At 48.4% G+C, this 21,251-nt stretch overlaps 1 protein-coding gene across 2 annotated transcripts in view; it reads right to left on the reverse strand.

The window, feature by feature from the left end:
* DIP2B (disco interacting protein 2 homolog B) overlaps positions 1-21,251 on the reverse strand; it is a 259,008-nt gene that overhangs the window by 133,558 nt on the left and 104,199 nt on the right. For both annotated transcript variants that reach the window (XM_069758656.1, XM_069758655.1), the window contains exon 2: positions 4,790-4,861. In XM_069758656.1, coding sequence (XP_069614757.1) covers positions 4,790-4,861 — 72 coding nt within the window. The remainder of the gene's footprint in view (positions 1-4,789; positions 4,862-21,251) is intronic.

The following is a 21,251-nucleotide window of genomic DNA, read 5'->3' on the forward strand; positions in this document are numbered from 1 at the left end:
TACCTCTTCATAAAAACTGATTAGATTGGTTTGACAGGAGCGATTTCTCATAAACCCATGCTGATATGGAGTTAAACAGTTATTCTCATTGAGATAATCCAGAATAACATCCTTCAGAAACCCTTCAAATATTTTACCAACAATAGAGGTTAGACTTACTGGCCTATAATTTCCAGGTTCACTTTTAGAGCCCTTTTTGAATATTGGCACCACATTTGCTATGCGCCAGTCCTGTGGAACAGACCCCGTCGCTATAGAGTCCCTAAAAATAAGAAATAATGGTTTATCTATTACATTACTTAGTTCTCTTAGTACTCGTGGGTGTATGCCATCCGGACCCGGAGATTTATCTATTTTAATCTTATTTAGCCGGTTTCGCACCTCTTCTTGGGTTAGATTGGTGACCCTTAATATAGGGTTTTCATTGTTTCTTGGGATTTCACCTAGTATTCCATTTTCCACCGTGAATACCGTGGAGAAGAAGGTGTTTAATATGTTAGCTTTTTCCTCGTCATCTACAACCATTCTTTCCTCACTATTTTTTAAGGGGCCTACATTTTCAGTTTTTATTCTTTTACTATTGATATAGTTGAAGAACAGTTTGGGATTAGTTTTACTCTCCTTAGCAATGTGCTTCTCTGTTTCCTTTTTGGCAGCTTTAATTAGTTTTTTAGATAAAGTATTTTTCTCCCTATAGTTTTTTAGAGCTTCAATGGTGTCATCCTGCTTTAATAGTGCAAATGCTTTCTTTTTACTGTTAATTGCCTGTCTTACTTCTTTGTTTAGCCACATTGGGTTTTTCCTATTTCTAGTCCTTTTATTCCCACAAGGTATAAACCGCTTACAGTGCCTATTTAGGATGTTCTTAAACATTTCCCATTTATTATCTGTATTCTTATTTCTGAGGATATTGTCCCAGTCTACCAGATTAAGGGCATCTCTAAGCTGGTCAAACTTTGCCTTCCTAAAGTTCAGTGTTTTTGTGACTCCCTGACAAGTCCCCCTAGTGAAAGACAGGTGAAACTGTACAATAAAGAGGTCTTAATGTTCTGCACATGCTGAAGTCTTAAGAATCCAGCGAAAGGAAAGGCAGCGGCCGCCTCCTTCCTGCACCCTTTAAAATAAGATATGGGTGCCACCCAAAGCCAAGTCATGAATGCCGTAACTTCTCTTGCCTTCTACTGGGGCTAGACTGGCTACTTCCACCATATCATTCCTATGGGAATCACAATGTAAATTCAATTTTATCGTCCTACTAGGGAAAAATATGGACGGGCTCCACCAATGGAGAAGCTGGAGAGATGAGCTGAAGGGTAAAGCGATACAGTAGTATGAAAGGATGTTCAAAATACATCAAAGACGTTCCCCAAAAATCTACATTCAAGTGACCGGTGACCATAGAAAACACCATCAAGAACTACCGTATTCAGTTATAAAGTTGCACTGAAGACTAGAAGTCAAGAAAACGGCTTCAGATGCACAGAAGTTAATGGGAGGAAATGTATCCAACAAATGCTATTTTTAAGACATATAAATAGCTTTTCCCACCATATGCTGAATCACTGGAGGGAAGTGGCAAATAGGATTACAAATACCTGTACATTTATAGTGTAGAGCAGAAACAGCAGGAAGCCGCAGTGAATAGCGGATGATGTATGTCTGTACAATGGATGCGGCCCATTCAAGTCACCAGGATCAGCACGTAGAAGAGCAGGTAACGCCTCCCTGCAATGCTCCATACATAGCGGAGTCCCCGGTAATAACCCGTCCGCTCCTTTCATATAATCAGACGTTAGATACGTCACATTTATTGAGCCACATGCAAATACACAAGAGAAATCTATTGTTGAGCCCCTTTACCGTGCAATTTCTAGCATTCGAGCTAATGGTATCATGGAAGGAACAAGCACACCGGAAACTGAGGGGCACCAAGTACGGATTCATCAGTTTTTAATTTTAAGTGACTTTTCTTGTGACATTTTTTTTAGTATCTCATACCACATTTGTACAAAACTGCGCAAAATCAACCAAGCTTTTTTTTTTCTTGCCTTTTATATTTTTGGGGCCTTTGGAAGACCAAAAATCCTTTAAAATGTCACATATAAGTCTCCAACTGCACAAAAAAGAAAGAAGACAGATTTTTTTAATCTACTGGAATACAATTGCGGAAAAAAAATAATGAATAATGAATAATAAGAATACTAATAATAAATGATAATAATAATAATATTGAATAATAATAATTATAAATATTGAATAATAATAAAGTCGCAGTTAGTCTAGGGTGACACTAGGTGTTATTCGAGCAGGCTCGGGTGCCAACTGAGTGTCTTCAGGGTGCTCGATTACTATGCTCGAGTCCCCGCGGCTGTTTGACAGTCACAACACAAGCATGGATTCCCTGTTTGTCGCGGCTGTCGAACAGCCGGGAGACATGCAGCCACAGCGACTATGAATGGGCTGCAATACTAACCACAGGGCACCCTAATCCCAGAGCACAGGCCCGCTACAGCCTGACCCCACACATCAGGCCAGGTCACCAACATCTCAAATCGCAATAAATCACAAAATCCGAAAACACTGACATAAATATATCAGTTTGTATTGGGCATCTTTCTATTTATGTCTCCTACCAAAAAAGTTTTTCCATATTTAAAATTAAAAAAAAAATAAGTTTGTCATGGTCAATTACCATCATCTATGACCAGTATAACTGGGTCACAAATCCAATTATTGGTAATGAATGCACAAATATGAATCTATGACACAGGATAAATCGATATATCATGGCATGCAACAACCTCCATATAAACCTACCGCAGAGATTACATGCACTAACGATGAAAATGGAGAAGGCCCCCAGCCGCAGGCGCTCGGCTTTTGGGTTCACATTTCCAGTAGTGATCTGCTCTCTTGCTCCTGGCTGTATTCCAGGGTTTATAGAAATGCAGAAGCCGAACTATACAAGAGAAGGGCAATTCCACAACTAAAAATACGCAGAAGCAATTTGTTAATCCACAATGTGAATTTCCCTTTTAGGCCAGAGAATCCATGGCCCCCTACTAAACAGAGCCCCAGGGGTGCGGAGATCAAAGGTGGCCCACATCTGTGTCAGGCTTCCCTCCCCTCAACACCAGGAAGGCTGGGGGTGCAGGGGATGCGATAGGGCCGAGAAGGCTAATCCCACATTCTGCTAAATAAGGGGCTACCAGGGTCTTTTTTATTTCTGTGTTGGGACATCACCTTGTGCATGTTAGCCGTGTCACCACTATGCACACTCCTCCTATACTGTGACATTACTATGTGCAAAAACACTTTCATGATCTCATATTTATTAGACCTGTTTTGTCTCCTACGGATACATTTTATAATACAAGCACGCATTACTAAATAGATGTGTTAGACCTGACAATGTTGGTGTATTTACTTTCATGTCAGAATGACGGTGTAATCAATTTTCAAAGTTTAATTTCAATCTCTTAGCACGACTGACAATGTCTCAGGGTGCCTCCTGCTGCAGTGTCCTCACTCTGCTCAGTACAAGCTGCTGCTGTCAGTCAGACTGGGTGGCGGAAACTGAATACACCTGGATTCATGAGCTCTTCCACGCTTCTATTGGACTCTGGCAATTATGACATGGAATTTAAAAAAATAACACTAATCTTTTCAGGATCAACATCTATCTAATAATGTATACAGTTTGTATTGTGAAATCAGGTGACAAAAACTGTAAAGGGGTTGCCTGACCTCAAACTTCTGCTTGTAAGCTCAGTTAGAAGTAATAAAACAAACTGAGCTTTAGGTTCCTTCTCCGGGTCCAGTGTTGTGTCTCCACCACTGCCCTAGTCTCTGTTGTTTTGCTGCAGAAGTGACATCACGTCAACAGGGCTACAGCCAATCACTGAGGAGGCGGGGAGGGCGTCAGAGAGGAGGCGGGGAGGGCGCCAGAGAGGAAGCGGCGAGGGCGCCAGAGAGGAGGCGGCGAGGGCGCCAGAGAGGAAGCGGCGAGGGCGCCAGAGAGGTGGCGGCGAGGGCGCCAGAGAGGTGGCGACGAGGGCGCCAGAGAGGTGGCGACGAGGGCGCCAGAGAGGTGGCGGCGAGGGCGCCAGAGAGGTGGCGGCGAGGGCGCCAGAGAGGAGGCCGTGAGGGCGCCAGACAGGAGGCGGTGAGGGCACCAGAGAGCCTCGTGTCAGAGAGTAGGCGATGAGGGGGTCAGAGAGAAGGCGGCGAGGGGGTCAGAGAGGAGGCGGCGAGGGCGGCAGAGAGGAGGCGGCGAGGGCGGCAGAGAGGAGGCGGCAAGGGCACCAGAGAGGAGGCGGTGAGGGCGCCAGAGAGCCTCGTGTCAGAGAGTAGGCGGTGAGGGGGTCAGAGAGGAGGCGGCGAGGGCGGCAGAGAGGAGGCGGCGAGGGCGGCAGAGAGGAGGCGGCGAGGGCTGCAGAGAGGAGGCGGTGAGGGCGCCAGAGAGGAGGCGACGAGGGCGCCAGAGAGGAGGCGGCGAGGGCGCCAGAGAGGAGGCGGCGAGGGCGCCAGAGAGGAGGCGGCGAGGGCGCCAGAGAGGAGGCGGCGAGGGCGCCAGAGAGGAGGCAGGTAAGGTTTCCTTATGGATGTTTACTATGTATGAAATAACTCACTGCAAATATGGATACAAACAAACAGAAAAACATTTTTGACTCTTTTACCGCTTTTCGATAACGAGAGAAGGATAAATATTTCATAATCAGCCAGTGGTGAATTAGATGTCACTCAGTGTGATGATATTTTATACCACAAAAATGAATTCTAGCCTTACCTTGGGTCTGAGGGATGTAAGGAGCCAGAACTTTTCCCCTTTTCTTCTCATAGCCCTTCTGTGTAATATCTCCTGTAAGCAGAAGCACAGGATGTAAGTATATTGCATATCAATGTAAAATGTCCATCAATCACATTGGAAAAAACAGCACACCTACAGAATACAAATAAGAGATTACCATAGCAGACGTATCGCCACATCTACATCAGTGTAAATGGGAGCCCCGGACTACAGGATGGCAGCCGCTGCGAATGCTCTAATACCACAAGTGCTCCTCCCGCCTCTGGGCATTGTGGCGTCATCTGCCGCACGCTCACATACAAGACGACGCGTTGTGCTCCTTACATGCGGTTTCAAGTGCAACATTTCTTACTAGATTACATTTAGGGTATGTGCACACGTATTTTTGAGGGCAGCGGATTTCATAAAACCGCAGGTAAAAGGCACTGCGTTTTACCTGCGGATTTACCACAGTTTTTATGTGGAATTTGTGCGTATTCCACCTGCGGATTCCTATTATGGAGCAGGTGTAAACCACTGCGGAATCCGCACAAAGAATTGACATGCTGCGGAATGTAAACCGCTGCGTTTCCGCACGTTTTTTTCCGCAGCATGTGCACTACAGATTGCGTTTTCCATAGGTTTACATTGTACTGTAAATGCATGGAAAGCTTCTGCGGACCTGCAGCTGCAGATCCACTGCGGATCCGCAGCAAAATCCGCAAAGTGTGCACATAGCCTAAAAGGGCTTCAACTTCACCAACAAACGACTATGGACCCAGCTCAATGCAAGTCATCAGTCCACCGAAACTCTGAACCCAATCTCAACCCAACAACAATGCGTAAAATCCAACAAAAAGCTCAACAACAATGCATACAATTGTCAATGTGCACTTACACCTCATCTATAATATAGGTAGTACCGTAATCTGCACCCATATGTGGAGATGGATCTTGTCTCCTCTGCGCTCTATTTGTAGTCGCGCATCCTCAGGGTCACAGTAGTTTGAGGTTTGGGATCTTAGGCATTGTATTCATGAAACAGCATGCTCAGGATGAACGGAACAATAGGCTCCTCAGAGGATTAATAAAAGAGCAAGTCACAGATCTGCTGATAATTTGCGATTTTAGAGACTCACAACGTTGGACTCAAGTGACACCAAGGCCCTGAAACTCTGATTCAGTGGCCACTTATTGAGCCCTTGACATTATTAATACACATTGACCCTTTAAAAACGGTTTAAAGAGCAAATGTTTAATTACATAGAAATAAAAAAAGTAAAACTCAAAAGTGTTAGTTTCTAAGTATACAATCCCGAATACATAGTTATAATCTTATTGCGACATCCCAGAATTTCCATCGTCACTTATTACGGTAATTTAGGTGATAAAGTCCATTTGATTACAGGGTGCGATGACGGCGGTGCCCTACAATGAGCGAGGGAATAGGAACTGGTGCTGCAGTATTTCCGGTTTCCTGAGCTTTTTATCATAGCAGAACACAGATAAGTGGGAGGAATATGACATCATTAGAAGTAGCAGTGAGTAATCAGACAGATCAACTTTCACTTCCTCAGCACTAGTAGGGCGGCACTAATCTGCAGCACTAATCTGCGGCACACAGGGATGAGCGACCAGTGACTGTATGGCAGTGGGGGTCCATGTCCAGGGAGTGGGATACTGTGCGCTTTCTGCCTCCCGCGTGATGATCCATAACACTTCCCATATTCAGCAGTCATGGACAGTGGTGGTCCGGCAGCCACCCAGCAGGTACAGAATTACTCCTGGGCATGCACAAGAGCTGTCAATCAACTGCTGGGGGTGCATCAGCAACACTTGTCCCCCCCGCATTCGATACCCATTTATTCTGGCCATACAGATTACATGACAGGCGGCCAAACAGCGATTTCATGGGGATGGTCAGAATACGCATGTGCAGGGGGGCTTCCATCTCTGAATGGCAGATGTGCAGACTGGATTTCAACATGCCAGATTTGGTCCTGGGTGAAGTCGGCAGCGGCTTACACCCATCTATCTTTATAGACATGGAATACACACGTGATTTAGTCTGGAGGAATATCTGACAGCCATGTAAACTTTACGGGCAGCTTCAGAGTCTCCAATGCTGCGCCTGATGGGACATATTCTGTCTGGTAGGGTTCACACTCCGCAGACTCTAATGGATGCATGCTTTGTGCACACCCAGCAAATTAAGACATGCTGTCAAGGTATCGTATGCCTGCGAGTTACTAAGAAAGATGTTGCCCATAGGCATCCAAAAGCAAAGAGGGGAAAGCATCAGACACCCCCTTACTGAGGCTTCAGTGAGTCTAGGATGTAACCATATCTATTCAGTAACAAATGTCCGCCCCGACAGTACCCAATTCCTGCTTCTTGGCAATCATTTCCCCTCATCAATTACCGTAGACCTAAGGGTACCTTCACACTGACCAACTTAACAACGATATCGCTAGCGATCCGTGATGTTGCAGCGTCCTGGCTAGCGATATCGTTGTGTTTGAGACGCAGCAGCGATCTGGATCCTGCTGTGACATTGTTGGTCGCAGCAGAAAGGCCAGAACTTTATTTCGTCACTGGATCTCCCGCAAACATCACTGAATCGGCGTGTGTGACGGCGTTCTGCTTCCCGCACTGACTGTGAGCGCCGGCCGGCCGTAAAGCACAGCGGTGACGTCACCGCTCTGCTTTACGGCTGGCGCTCACACAGTGCAGGGAAGCAGAGCGCCGGGGTACAGACACCGGAATGTAAGTATGTAGTGTTTGGTTTTTTTACATTTACACTGGTACCAGGGTAAACATCGGGTTTCTAAGCACGGCCCTGCGCTTAGTAACCCGATGTTTACCCTGGTTACCCGGGGACTTCGGCATCGTTGGTCGCTGGAGAGCTGTCTGTGTGACAGCTCTCCAGCGACCACACAGCGACGCTGCAGCGATCGGCATCGTTGTCTAGATCGCTGCAGCGTGGCTTAATGTGACGGTACTTTTAATCCTGAAACACCTGAAAGATGTGGGGCGAGTGGCCTGATAACATAGGTGTGACTTCTGCTCTCGCAGAGTTGACATTTTGGCACCCAAGTTTTCTTTTAATGATATATCACCTCAAAGGGAAGGAGGGTGTTCAAGCAGATGATCCTTGTCAAGTGCAGCACGGTGGCTCAGTGGTTAGCACTTAAGTCGTGCAGCCCTGGGTTCAAATCTCACCAAGGACAACATCTGCAAGGAGTTTATATGTTCTCCCCGTGTTTGCGTGGGTTTCCTCCAGGTTCTCCGGTTTCCTCCCACATTCCAAAGACATATTGATGGGGAATTTAGATTGTGAGCTCCAATGGGGACAGCAATGATAATGTGTGCAAAACTGTAAAGTGCTGCGGAGTATGTTGGCGCTATATAAAAATAATGAAGATAAAGAAGTGTATGAAACATTACAAGAACATTAGATTTTAGCCTGTGCACCGATATGAGGTCTGTGAAGCCTGTAGGACAGACCCCATCTGCTATCATTGACCAGAACGACTGGATTGCATGGTCACACCATCCCCCCAGAGATAAGGAGCTCCAGAGGTGTCTGAGATGCTTATCTCTCTCCTTCACCAAGTCACCAAGTGACAGCAAACAGCTATTGGCTTAAGGTACCGTCACACTTAGCGACGCTGCAGCGATACCGACAACGATCCGGATAGCTGCAGCGTCCCTGTTTGGTCGCTGGAGAGCTGTCACACAGACCGCTCTCCAGCGACCAACGATGCCGGTAACCAGGGTAAACATCGGGTAACTAAGCGCAGGGCCGCGCTTAGTAACCCGATGTTTACCCTGGTTACCATCCTAAAAGTAAAAAAAACAAACAGAACATACTTACCTACAGCCGTCTGTCCTCCAGCGCTGTGCTCTGCACTCCTCCTGTACTGTCTGTGTGAGCACAGCGGCCGGAAAGCAGAGCGGTGACGTCACCGCTCTGCTTTCCGGCTGACCGACGCTCACAGCCAGTACAGGAGGAGTGCAGAGCACAGCGCTGGAGGACAGACAGCTGTAGGTAAGTATGTAGTGTTTGTTTTTTTACTTTTAGGATGGTAACCAGGGTAAACATCGGGTTACTAAGCGCGGCCCTGCTTACCCTGGTTACCAGTGAAGACATCGCTGAATCGGTGTCACACACGCCGATTCAGCGATGTCCACGGGAGATCCAGCGACGAAATAAAGTTCTGGACTTTCTTCCCCGACCAGCGACAGCACAGCAGGGGCCTGATCGCTGCTGCCTGTCACACTGGACGATATCGCTAGCGAGGACGCTGCAACGTCACGGATCGCTAGCGATATCGTCTAGTGTGACGGTACCTTTACAGATTTCCTATCTGACTGCTATCTGCTGTCTATGGCCAGGAGAGATATAACCCAAAGTGACACAGCACAAAGGTAGAAGCAATATGTGGACCTACCACTTACAGGAGGACAGCATCACAAACAGATCAATGTGCTGCCATAAAACACAACTCCAGACACAATACCAGGGAGCCAGAAGATGACACCATATGAGTCAGGGCACGTGACGCGATACAGGCTGGAAGGCTGGTCTAAATAATGAGACTGCAGCAATATGTAACCGGCCAACCACATATCTGGCATCTGTCTATGATCACAGGACTCTTCCCCGAACACTAGGAGTTGGGCCTACAGGCTCCAGCTAGATGTTCCCTCAACCCACAGCATCACTTGAAGAAATATCACCTTTCCGAGTCATGAATGGACTTCAAACCCAATTAAAGGCATGATAGTCCTACTCTGCTATAGAGATGACACCTACCTGTCCTTGTGACCATAGCCCTATGACCGAGCTTTCATTTCCAAGTGTGCCCACTATGGCTGTACCCAGCGTTGGGCAGTACTTTACACATACTTGAGTCAATGCCAATACATGCCAGAGATTTCTAGATTTCACATCTATCACTCCCACTAGACCCAAGAGACTAGGATCCACACTGCACATACACTAGTGGTCGGAGACGTGAGAAGGGAACCAGGCACTACGGGGATTCCATGCGGATCTTCACTGCACTAGACTCACTTCAGACAATTTTCATTCTGTGTGTGAACAGACCCCACACGGACCAATGTTAACCCCACACGGACCAATGTTAATCCATGTGCCACTGCACAAGTGGCATTTTCACATGGACCTCAGGTCCACCAGGAAAAATGGTCACAATATGCACTAGGCAGGGCCAATTTACAGAGCAGACTAGTGCCTGCCAATAAGACATCGATGTCCTGCACCATTTCCCTATGCTGATGAGCACGTAGAGTCGGGGACGGAGCCGGTCACGTACGCAATTGCGGCCGTAATTGGTCTGAAAAGTTCAGCCTTAGGCCGGCGTCACACTAGGAGTAAGTAAATACGGTCTGTTTTTTACAGCCGTAATATGTAGTAATTGTCCCAAATGGACGATGATGTCCCAAAACACTGTTCCGTATTCAATGCGAGGATGCGATTTTTATGCACAAATTTATCTGTGTGTCATCCGTATGGCTTCCGTACGGCGATTTTCTCTCGCAGGCTTGCAAAATGGACATATTATTATTATTATTTATTGTTATAGCGCCATTTATTCCATGGCGCTTTACATGTGAGGAGGGGTATACATAATGAAAACAAGTACAATAATCTTAAACAATACAAGTCATAACTGGTACAGGAGGAAAGAGGACCCTGCCCGCGAGGGCTCACAATCTACAAGGGATGGGTGAGAATACAGTAGGTGAGGGTAGAGATGGTCATGCAGCGGTTTGGTCGATCGGTGGTAGCTGCAGGTTGTAGGCTTGTCTGAAGAGGTGGGTCTTCAGGTTCTTTTTGAAGGTTTCGATGGTAGGCGAGAGTCTGATGTGTTGTGGTAGAGGGTTCCAGAGTAGGGGTGATACGCGAGAGAAATCTTGTATACGATTGTGGGAAGAGGAGATAAGAGGGGAGTAGAGTAGGAGGTCTTGTGAGGATCGGAGGTTGTGTGTAGGTAAGTACCGGGAGACGAGGTCACAGATGTATGGAGGAGACAGGTTGTGGATGGCTTTGTATGTCATGGTTAGGGTTTTGTAGTGGAGTCTCTGGGCAATGGGGAGCCAGTGAAGGGATTGACAGAGGGGAGAGGCCGGGGAATAGCGGGGGGACAGGTGGATTAGTCGGGCAGCAGAGTTTAGAATAGATTGGAGGGGTGCGAGAGTGTTAGCGGGGAGGCCACAGAGCAGGAGGTTGCAGTAGTCAAGGCGAGAGATGAGGGCATGGACTAGGGTTTTTGCAGATTCATGGTTGAGGAATGAACGGATTCGTGAAATATTTTTGAGTTGCAGTCGGCAGGAAGTGGAAAGGGCTTGGATATGTGGTTTGAAGGACATATCATGGATACATCGGCTCAAATATTCTTAAAAACATATATACAGTCTCTCTCTCTCTATCTATATATATAACTAGATTGTGGCCCGATTCTAACGCATCGGGTATTCTAGAATATGCATGTCCCCGTAGTATATGGACAATGATGATTCCAGAATTCGTGGCAGACTGTGCCCGTCGCTGATTGGTCGAGGCAACCTTTATGACATCATCGTCGCCATGGCAACCATTATGATATCTACGTCGATACTGTGCCCGTCGCTGAATCAGAAACGTGGGATTTCTACGTCATTTATGACATCATCGTCGCTGTGCCCGTTGCGGATTGGTCGAGGCCTGGCGGCCTCGACCAATCAGAGACGCGGGATGTCTACGTCCTTTATGACATCGTCGCTGTGCCCGTCGCTGATTGGTCGAGGCCTAGCGGCCTCGACCAATCAGACGCGGGATTTCTACGTCGATACTATGCCAGTCGCTGATTGGTCGAGGCCTGGCGGCCTCGACCAATCAGAGGCGTGGGATTTCCAGGACAGAAAGACAGACAGAAAGACAGACAGAAAGACAGACAGACAGAAAGACAGACAGACAGAAAGACAGACAGACGGAAAAACCCTTAGACAATTATATATATAGATTGTCTAAAGGTTTTTCAGTCTGTCTGTCTTTGTCTGTCTGTCTGTCTGGTCGAGGCCGCCAGGCCTCGACCAATCAGAGACCGGCACAGCATCGACGTAGAAATCCCGCGTCTCTGATTGGTCGAGGCCGCCAGGCCTCGACCAATCAGCAACGGGCACGATGATGTCATAAAGGACATAGAAATACCGCGTCTGATTGGTCGAGGCCGCCAGGCCTCGACCAATCAGCAACGGGCACAGCGACGATGATGTCATAAAGGACGTAGACATCTCACGTTTCTGATTCAGCGACGGGCACAGTATCGACGTAGATGTCATAATGGTTGCCATGGCGATGATGATGTCATAAAGGTTGCCTCGACCAATCAGCGACGGGCACAGTCTGCCGCGAATTCTGGAATCATCATTGTCCATATACTGCGTTAGAATCGGGCCACAATCTAGTATATATATGTATACATATATATACTAGATATATACTTTGGTCATGCTGGTGTCATTTGGTTATATATATATATATATATATATAACCAAATGACACCAGCATGACCAAAGAACTGAGGCGAGCTTCCAGAGCTGCTGAGCGCAGATGGAAAAGATCCCACTCCAACGAGCACTTCATCGCATTCAAACAGTCCCTCACTACTTTCAAGACCACACTCGCCACAGCTAAACAAACCTACTTCTCATCTCTCATATCCTCCCTGTCTCACAACCCCAAACAGTTATTCAACACCTTCAACTCTCTCCTCTACTCTCAAGATCGCATCTCACCACCTGTGCACTTGACCCACTCCCATCCCACTTCATCCCAAACCTCACCACAGTCTTCATCCCAACCCTAACCCATCTCTTCAACCTATCACTAACAACTGGCATTTTCCCCTCAAGCTTTAAACATGCATCAATCACACCTATCCTCAAAAAGCCCTCTCTTGACCCATCCTCTGTATCTAGCTATCGCCCTATATCACTTCTCCCCTTTGCCGCAAAACTACTGGAACAACATGTCCATCTTGAACTGTCCTCCCATCTATCTTCCTGCTCCTTCTTCGACCGCTTTCAATCAGGCTTCCGGTCACACCACTCCACTGAAACTGCCCTAACTAAGGTCACCAATGACCTATTAACCGCCAAGAGCAAGCGACACTACTCTATCCTCCTCCTCCTGGACCTGTCCTCTGCCTTTGACACAGTGGACCATTCCCTGCTGCTGCAGACCCTCTCATCCCTTGGAATCACAGACTTGGCCCTATCCTGGATCTTGTCATACCTAACTGACCGTACATTCAGCGTCTCCCACTCACACACCACCTCCTCACCTCGCCCCCTATCTGTCGGAGTCCCACAAGGTTCAGTCCTTGGGCCCCTGCTCTTCTCCATTTACACCTTTGGCCTGGGACAGCTCATAGAATCTCACGGCTTTCAGTATCATCTCTATGCTGACGACACACAGATTTACATCTCCGGACCAGATATTACCACCCTACTAACCAGAATCCCTCAATGTATGTCTGCTATTTCATCCTTCTTCTCCACTAGATTTCTAAAACTTAACATGGACAAAACAGAATTCATCATCTTTCCCCCATCTCACACGACCTCCCCAACGAACCTATCCATTACAGTAAACGGCTGCCCACTCTCCCCAGTCCCACAAGCCCGTTGTCTTGGGGTAATCCTTGACACTGATCTCTCTTTTAAACCACATATCCAAACCCTTTCCACTTCCTGCCGCCTCCAACTCAAAAATATTTCACGGATCCGCACATTCCTAAACCAAGAATCCGCAAAGACCCTAGTCCATGCCCTCATCATCTCCCACCTTGACTATTGTAACCTCCTGCTCTGTGGCCTCCCCTCTAACACTCTTGCACCCCTCCAATCTATTCTAAACTCTGCTGCCCGACTAATCCACCTGTCCCCCCGCTATTCCCCGGCCTCTCCCCTCTGTCAATCCCTGCACTGGCTCCCCATCACCCAGAGACTCCAGTACAAAAGCCTAACCATGACATACAAAGCCATCCACAACCTGTCTCCTCCATACATCTGCGACCTCGTCTCCCGGTACTCTCCTGCACGCAACCTCCGATCCTCACAAGATCTCCTTCTCTACTCCCCTATTATCTCCTCTTCGCACAATCGCATACAAGATTTCTCTCGTGCATCCCCCCTACTCTGGAATTCTCTACCACAACATATCAGACTCTTGCCTACCATCGAAACCTTCAAAAAGAACCTGAAGACCCACCTCTTCCGACAAGCCTACAACCTGCAGTAACCACCGATCGACCAAACCGCTGCACGGCCAGCTCTACCCTACCTACTGTATCCTCACCCATCCCTTGTAGATTGTGAGCCCTCGCGGGCAGGGTCCTCTCTCCTCCTGTACCAGTTGTGACTTGTATTGTTCAAGATTATTGTACTTGTTTATTATGTATACCCCTCCTCACATGTAAAGCGCCATGGAATAAATGGCGCTATAATAATAAATAATAATAATATCTTCTATCTATATATATATAATTGTCTAAGGGTTTTTCCGTCTGTCTGTCTGTCTGTCCTGGAAATCCCGGCTCTCTGATTGGTCGAGGCCGCCAGGCCTCGACCAATCAGAGACCAGCACAGCATCGACGTAGAAATCCCGCGTCTCTGATTGGTCGAGGCCGCCAGGCCTCGACCAATCAGCAACGGGCACAGCGACGATGATGTCATAAAGGACGTAGAAATCCCGCGTCTGATTGGTCGAGGCCGCCAGGCCTCGACCAATCAGCAACGGGCACAGCGACGATGATGTCATAAAGGACGTAGACATCTCACGTTTCTGATTCAGCGACGGGCACAGTATCGACGTAGATGTCATAATGGTTGCCATGGCGACGATGTCATAAAGGTTGCCTTGACCAATCAGCGACGGGGACAGTCTGCCGCGAATTCTGGAATCATCATTGTCCATATACTACGGGGACATGCATATTCTAGAATACCCAATGCGTTAGAATCGGGCCACAATCTAGTATATATATAATTGTCTAAGGGTTTTTCCGTCTGTCTGCCTGTCTGTCTGTCTGTCCTGGAAATCCCGCGTCTCTGATTGGTCGAGGCCGCCAGGCCTCGACCAATCAGCGACGGGCACAGTATCGATGTAGAAATCCCGCGTCCCTGATTGGTCGAGGCCGCCAGGCCTCGACCAATCAGCGACAGGCACAGCGACGATGATGTCATAAAGGACGTAGACATCCCGCGTCTCTGGCGGCCTCGACCAATCAGCAATGGGCACAGCGACGATTATGTCATAAAGGACGTACAAATCCCACGTTTCTGATTCAGCGACGGGCACAGTATCGACGTAGATGTCATAATGGTTGCCATGGCAACGATGATGTCATAAAGGTTGCCTCGACCAATCAGCGACGGGCACAATCTGCCGCGAATTCTGGAATCATCATTGTCCATATACTATGGGGACATGCATATTCTAGAATACCCGATGCGTTAGAATCGGGCCACAATCTAGTCTATATATATAATTGTCTAAGGGTTTTTCCGTCTGTCTGTCTGTCTGTCTGTCTGTCTGTCCTGGAAATCCCGCATCTCTGATTGGTCGAGGCCGCCAGGCCTCGACCAATCAGAGACGGGCACAGCATGGCGACGATGATGTCATAAAGGTTGCCTCGACCAATCAGCGACGGGCACAGTCTGCCGCGAATTCGCCTCGACCAATCAGCGACGGGCACAGTATCGACGTAGATGTCATAATGGTTGCCATGGCGACGATGATGTCATAAAGGTTGCCTCAACCAATCAGCGACGGGCACAGTCTGCCGCGAATTCTGGAATCATCATTGTCCATATACTACGGGGACATGCATATTCTAGAATACCCGATGCGTTAGAATCGGGCCACAATCTAGTCTATACATATAATTGTCTAAGGGTTTTTCCGTCTGTCTGTCCTGGAAATCCCGCGTCTCTGATTGGTCGAGGCCGCCAGGCCTCGACCAATCAGCAACGGGCACAGCGACGATGATGTCATAAAGGACGTAGACATCCCGCGTCTCTGATTGGTCGAGGCTGCCAGGCCTCGACCAATCAGCAACGGGCACAGCATCGACGTAGAAATCCCGCGCCTCTGATTGGTCGAGGCCACCAGGCCTCGACCAATCAGCGACGATGATGTCATAATGGTTGCCATGGCAACGATGATGTCATAAAGGTTGCCTCGACCAATCAGCGACGGGCACAGTCTGCCGCGAATTCTGGAATCATCATTGTCCATATACTACGGGGACATGCATATTCTAGAATACCCGATGCGTTAGAATCGGGCCACAATCTAGTCTATACATATAATTGTCTAAGGGTTTTTCCGTCTGTCTGTCCTGGAAATCCCGCGTCTCTGATTGGTCGAGGCCGCCAGGCCTCGACCAATCAGCAACGGGCACAGCGACGATGATGTCATAAAGGACGTAGACATCCCGCGTCTCTGATTGGTCGAGGCTGCCAGGCCTCGACCAATCAGCAACGGGCACAGCATCGACGTAGAAATCCCGCGCCTCTGATTGGTCGAGGCCACCAGGCCTCGACCAATCAGCGACGATGATGTCATAATGGTTGCCATGGCAACGATGATGTCATAAAGGTTGCCTCGACCAATCAGCGACGGGCACAGTCTGCCGCGAATTCTGGAATCATCATTGTCCATATACTACGGGGACATGCATATTCTAGAATACCCGATGCGTTAGATTCGGGCCACAATCTATATGTATTTATATGTATTTATATGTATGTGTCTCTCTCTCTCTCTATATATATTTCATACAGCGCTAGATGGCAGAAAAGCCGCTAATTTAATTGCCGGCTTTTCCTATCTCCTTCCCAAACCCGACAGGATATGAGACGTGGAAAATATTCTGAAAAGTTTCCAGGCTCGAGTTCATATGAGTTCATCCAGCAGAGGGCGCATCACCGCTACTCGAGGTTACTACAGTACATTCCCCTGCATTCCATTCATTCACCAAGTTTTACAGTTAGGAGCACAGCTGCATTAGCAGAGCTCCTGGGTGTAAAATGATTTAACCCCTTCAGATGGATTTACAGCGTGGGACAAGACTAACGACGGAAGGTATGGAATATTGCTGTTTGATTTTTTTAACTTTGTTTCAGGTGACAAGGGTCTTCAGGTGGATTAAGAGTATAATAAAATATTAAAACACCCTGTGTCTTTATTTCATTAAAATACTTTTTAATAATGTGTGTGTGTTTTATTAACCATTTACTACTATTGGATTAATAATGGATAGGCTTCTTATTGACGCCTCTCCATTATTAACCTGGCTTAATATCACCTTACAATAGCAAGGTGACATTAACCCTTTGTTACCCCATATCCCACCGCTACACGGGAGTGGGAAGAGAGAGGCTAAGTGCCAGAATAGGTGAATTTTACAGATGTGCCTTATCTGGGGTGGCTGGGGGCAGATGTTTTTAGCCGGGGGGGGCAATAACCATGGTCCTTCTCCAGGCTATTAATATCTGCCCTCAGTTACTGGCTTTCCCACTCTGGCGGAGAAAATTGCACAGGAGCCGACGCCAATTTTTTCCGGAATTTAACCCTTTAATTTGGTAGCTAGATACCCCAAATTTGACACAAAGACACTTCTTACATTACTAAAGAGGAATATGTAATAAAAGAAGGGATATGAAAAGGTTTACTGTATGTAAACCATGTCTCATATCATGTCGGGTTTGTGAAGGAGATAGGAAAAGCCGGCAATTGAATTACCGGCTTTCAGCTATCTAGCGCTGAATTAAATAAAAATAAATATATATATTTATGTGTGTGTGTGTGTGTGTCTCACTGACATATATATATACCTATACTATGTGTACACATTTATTCTACCTATTCTATTCTGTCAGTGTGATTTTACTGTACACCGCACTGAATTGCCGGCTTTTCTTTAGAACACCGCTGCGTATTTCTCGCAAATCACACGCATGGTCCGTGTGTAATCCGTAATTTTCTCGCCCCATAGACTTTCATTGGCGTATTTTTTTGCGCAATACGCTGACAAACGCAGCATGCTGCGATTTTCTACGCCCGTAACATACCGTATATTACGGATGCGTAATATACGGCAGATAGGAGCTGCCCCATAGAGAATCATTGGGCCGTGTGCAATGCGTATTTTCTGCGCTCATACATCCGTAAAACTCGCTAGAGTGAGGCCGGCCTTAAAGTGACATAAGTTCAGCCCAGTCTGAGACACGAATTGGTGCCCACACTGGCTCAGGCAGATATATAGTTAATTCGGAGCTTGTTGGCAGAACCCAATTGTCAGTCTGTCTTCGAATTTATTTGGTCAAGATCTGCCATCCTTTTTTCAAGAGAAATCACAAATATTGCAGTGTACATGAGCTCTATATGCCTAAGTATCTGCGACCAGTTTCTCAATAACCATGCCCATCACGGTGCTCATGATCCGTGCGCCACGGTCTGAGAATGAACCGACTGCGGGTCAAGCTGGGGTTATGAGACCCATAGGCAATCTGTCACACACAGGTGACATGCACACTACACTCTGCTGAAGATTTCTTTTTGCACATTTCTGTCTAAAATTGTATGAATGGCTAAGTGCACAATGCTCCTGTCCACCCAACTGGACAAATATGTTGGAAGAAAAGTCTTCGTGAATATATGCTATATGCTATAGATTGCCCCGTTCAACAGGTGGAAACCAAAGTGTGCTTTTGGCCTTTATCTATCTCAGAGGTGGGCAATTAATTTTCCCAAAGGGCTAAATGAGAAACCGTGAATGTTGTGCAGGGCCGAACTAACATCCTGACATCAATTCTGCTCAATATTAATATTAACACATTAATTATAATTATTTTATATTAATATTGTATCAATTAATGTTTACCAGAAATAAGTATGCTGACAACCCCTATATACCGTACAAGCCCCATAAATACAGTATGAGCCCATAAATAGCCCCCTATACAGAGTAGGAGCACACAGACAGCCCGCCTATACAGTATGAGCCCCCTATACAGTATGAGCCCACACAGGGTCCACCTATATACAGGTGGGGGAAGGCGGGTATGTCCCGGGAGCCGGTGTTTTCCGCCCTCTGGCTGTCTCTATCCGCAGGACGTACTGGACCAGGCAGAGGGATGGATGTGGCCCGTGGGCGGCACTTTGCCCAGGTCTGATCTAGCTGGTATACATTCCCATACATTCAGTGCAGCAGGCCGCTCGTTCCAATACAGAGGGCTACCACAAAGCACACACCATGCAGTATATACGGTATGTCTTTTCATCCAACAAAACGATGGCCACTGTCCGACATATAAACAGACAGTGGCCGCTAATGCAGAAGAGCGGGGGATTACCTCTGTGTCTATATTGGAGGAAAATATTCGGGCTATGGGCAGCACGGTGGCTCAGTGGTTAGCACTGCAGTGCTGGGGTCCTGAGTTCAAATCCCACCAAGGACGACATCTGCAAGGAGTTTGTATGTTCTCCCAGTGTTTGTGTGGGTTTCCTCCGGGTTCTCCGGTTTCCTCCCATACTCCAAAGACATACTGATAGGGAATCTAGATTGTGAGCCCCAACCGGGACAGTGAGGATAATGTCTGTAAAGTGCTGTGGAATTAATGGCGCTATATAAGTGAGTAAAATACTGCAAGCTGTAGTAATTAGCAATTGTCTAATATAACATTCCTGTAGCATCGTCCAGATAACGTGCTCGGCTCCAGTGGATTCCCTCACAGCCACGTCTCTCGCCCCCCACAGCCCCTTCGTATTAGCGCTGTGCTTGTGGTGGGGGCAATCATAGGAAAGTGCATGAGAACACGTCCCTTCGTGTATCTTCAGCAGACGTGTCAGTGTTATTTTCACATGAGGTGAAGTATGCCGGGGGGATAAAAGCTAAAATGCGTCTTATTCAGAGTTTCCTGCTCTGTCAGGAACCAAAGAAAGAAACACCACTATTATCAGAAGGTAAACACGGAAATCCTGACAGAATAACTAGCTGTAAACTGCAGCGACAGGAAATAAAACTGACAAGCACAACCAACGCTTAGAAGATTACTGCAAAGAAAGGCAGCACATGTCCACTGCACCGCTACAGAGGTCCGCGGCGGAGCGCGAATGCGGCAGAGCGTGAATGCGGCACAGCGCGAATGCTACAGAGGTCCGCAGCGGAGCGCGAATTCTAGAGGTCCGCGGCGGAGCGCGAATGCTACAGAGGTCCGCAGCGGAGCGCGAATTCTAGAGGTCCGCGGCGGAGCGCGAATGCTACAGAGGTCCGCAGCGGAGCGCGAATTCTAGAGGTCCGCGGCGGAGCGGGAATGCCACAGAGGTCCGCGGCGGAGCGCGAATGCTACAGAGGTCCGCGGCGGAGCGCGAATGCGGCAGAGCGTGAATGTGGCACAGCGCGAATGCTACAGAGGTCCGCGGCGGAGCGCGAATGCTACAGAGGTCCGCGGCGGAGCGCGAATGCTACAGAGGTCCGCGGCGGAGCGCGAATGCTACAGAGGTCCGCGGCGGAGCGCGAATGCTACAGAGGTCCGCGGCGGAGCGCGAATGCTAGAGGTCCGTGGCGGAGCGCGAATGCCACAGAGGTCCGCGGCGGAGCGCGAATGCCACAGAGGTCCGCGGCGGAGCGCGAATGCCACAGAGGTCCGCGGCGGAGCGCGAATGCCACAGAGGTCCGCGGCGGAGCGCGAATGCCACAGAGGTCCGCGGCGGAGCGCGAATGCCACAGAGGTCCGCGGCGGAGCGCGAATGCCACAGAGGTCCGCGGCGGAGCGCGAATGCTACAGAGGTCCGCGGCGGAGCGCGAATGCTACAGAGGTCCGCGGCGGAGCGCGAATGCTACAGAGGTCCGCGGCGGAGCGCGAATGCTACAGAGGTCCGCGGCGGAGCGCGAATGCTAGAGGTCCGCGGCGGAGCGCGAATGCTACAGAGGTCCGCGGCGGAGCGCGAATGCTACAGAGGTCCGCGGCGGAGCGCGAATGCTACAGAGGTCCGCGGCGGAGCGCGAATGCTACAGAGGTCCGCGGCGGAGCGCGAATGCTACAGAGGTCCGCGGCGGAGCGCGAATGCTACAGAGGTCCGCGGCGGAGCGCGAATGCTACAGAGGTCCGCGGCGGAGCGCGAATGCTACAGAGGTCCGCGGCGGAGCGCGAATGCTACAGAGGTCCGCGGCGGAGCGCGAATGCTACAGAGGTCCGCGGCGGAGCGCGAATGCTACAGAGGTCCGCGGGGACGTGTGAATCCTGCAGAGCGTGAATGCTGCAGAGCGTGAATGCTGCAGAGCGTGAATGCTGCAGAGCGTGAATGCGGCTGAGTGTCACATTCCCTTTAAACAGGACAACTATCCAGGCTCTCATTTCTGCTAAACTGTGGGCTTACCAG

This window comes from Ranitomeya imitator, chromosome 3, assembly GCF_032444005.1.
Source record: "Ranitomeya imitator isolate aRanImi1 chromosome 3, aRanImi1.pri, whole genome shotgun sequence".
Classification (NCBI taxonomy): domain Eukaryota; kingdom Metazoa; phylum Chordata; class Amphibia; order Anura; family Dendrobatidae; genus Ranitomeya; species Ranitomeya imitator.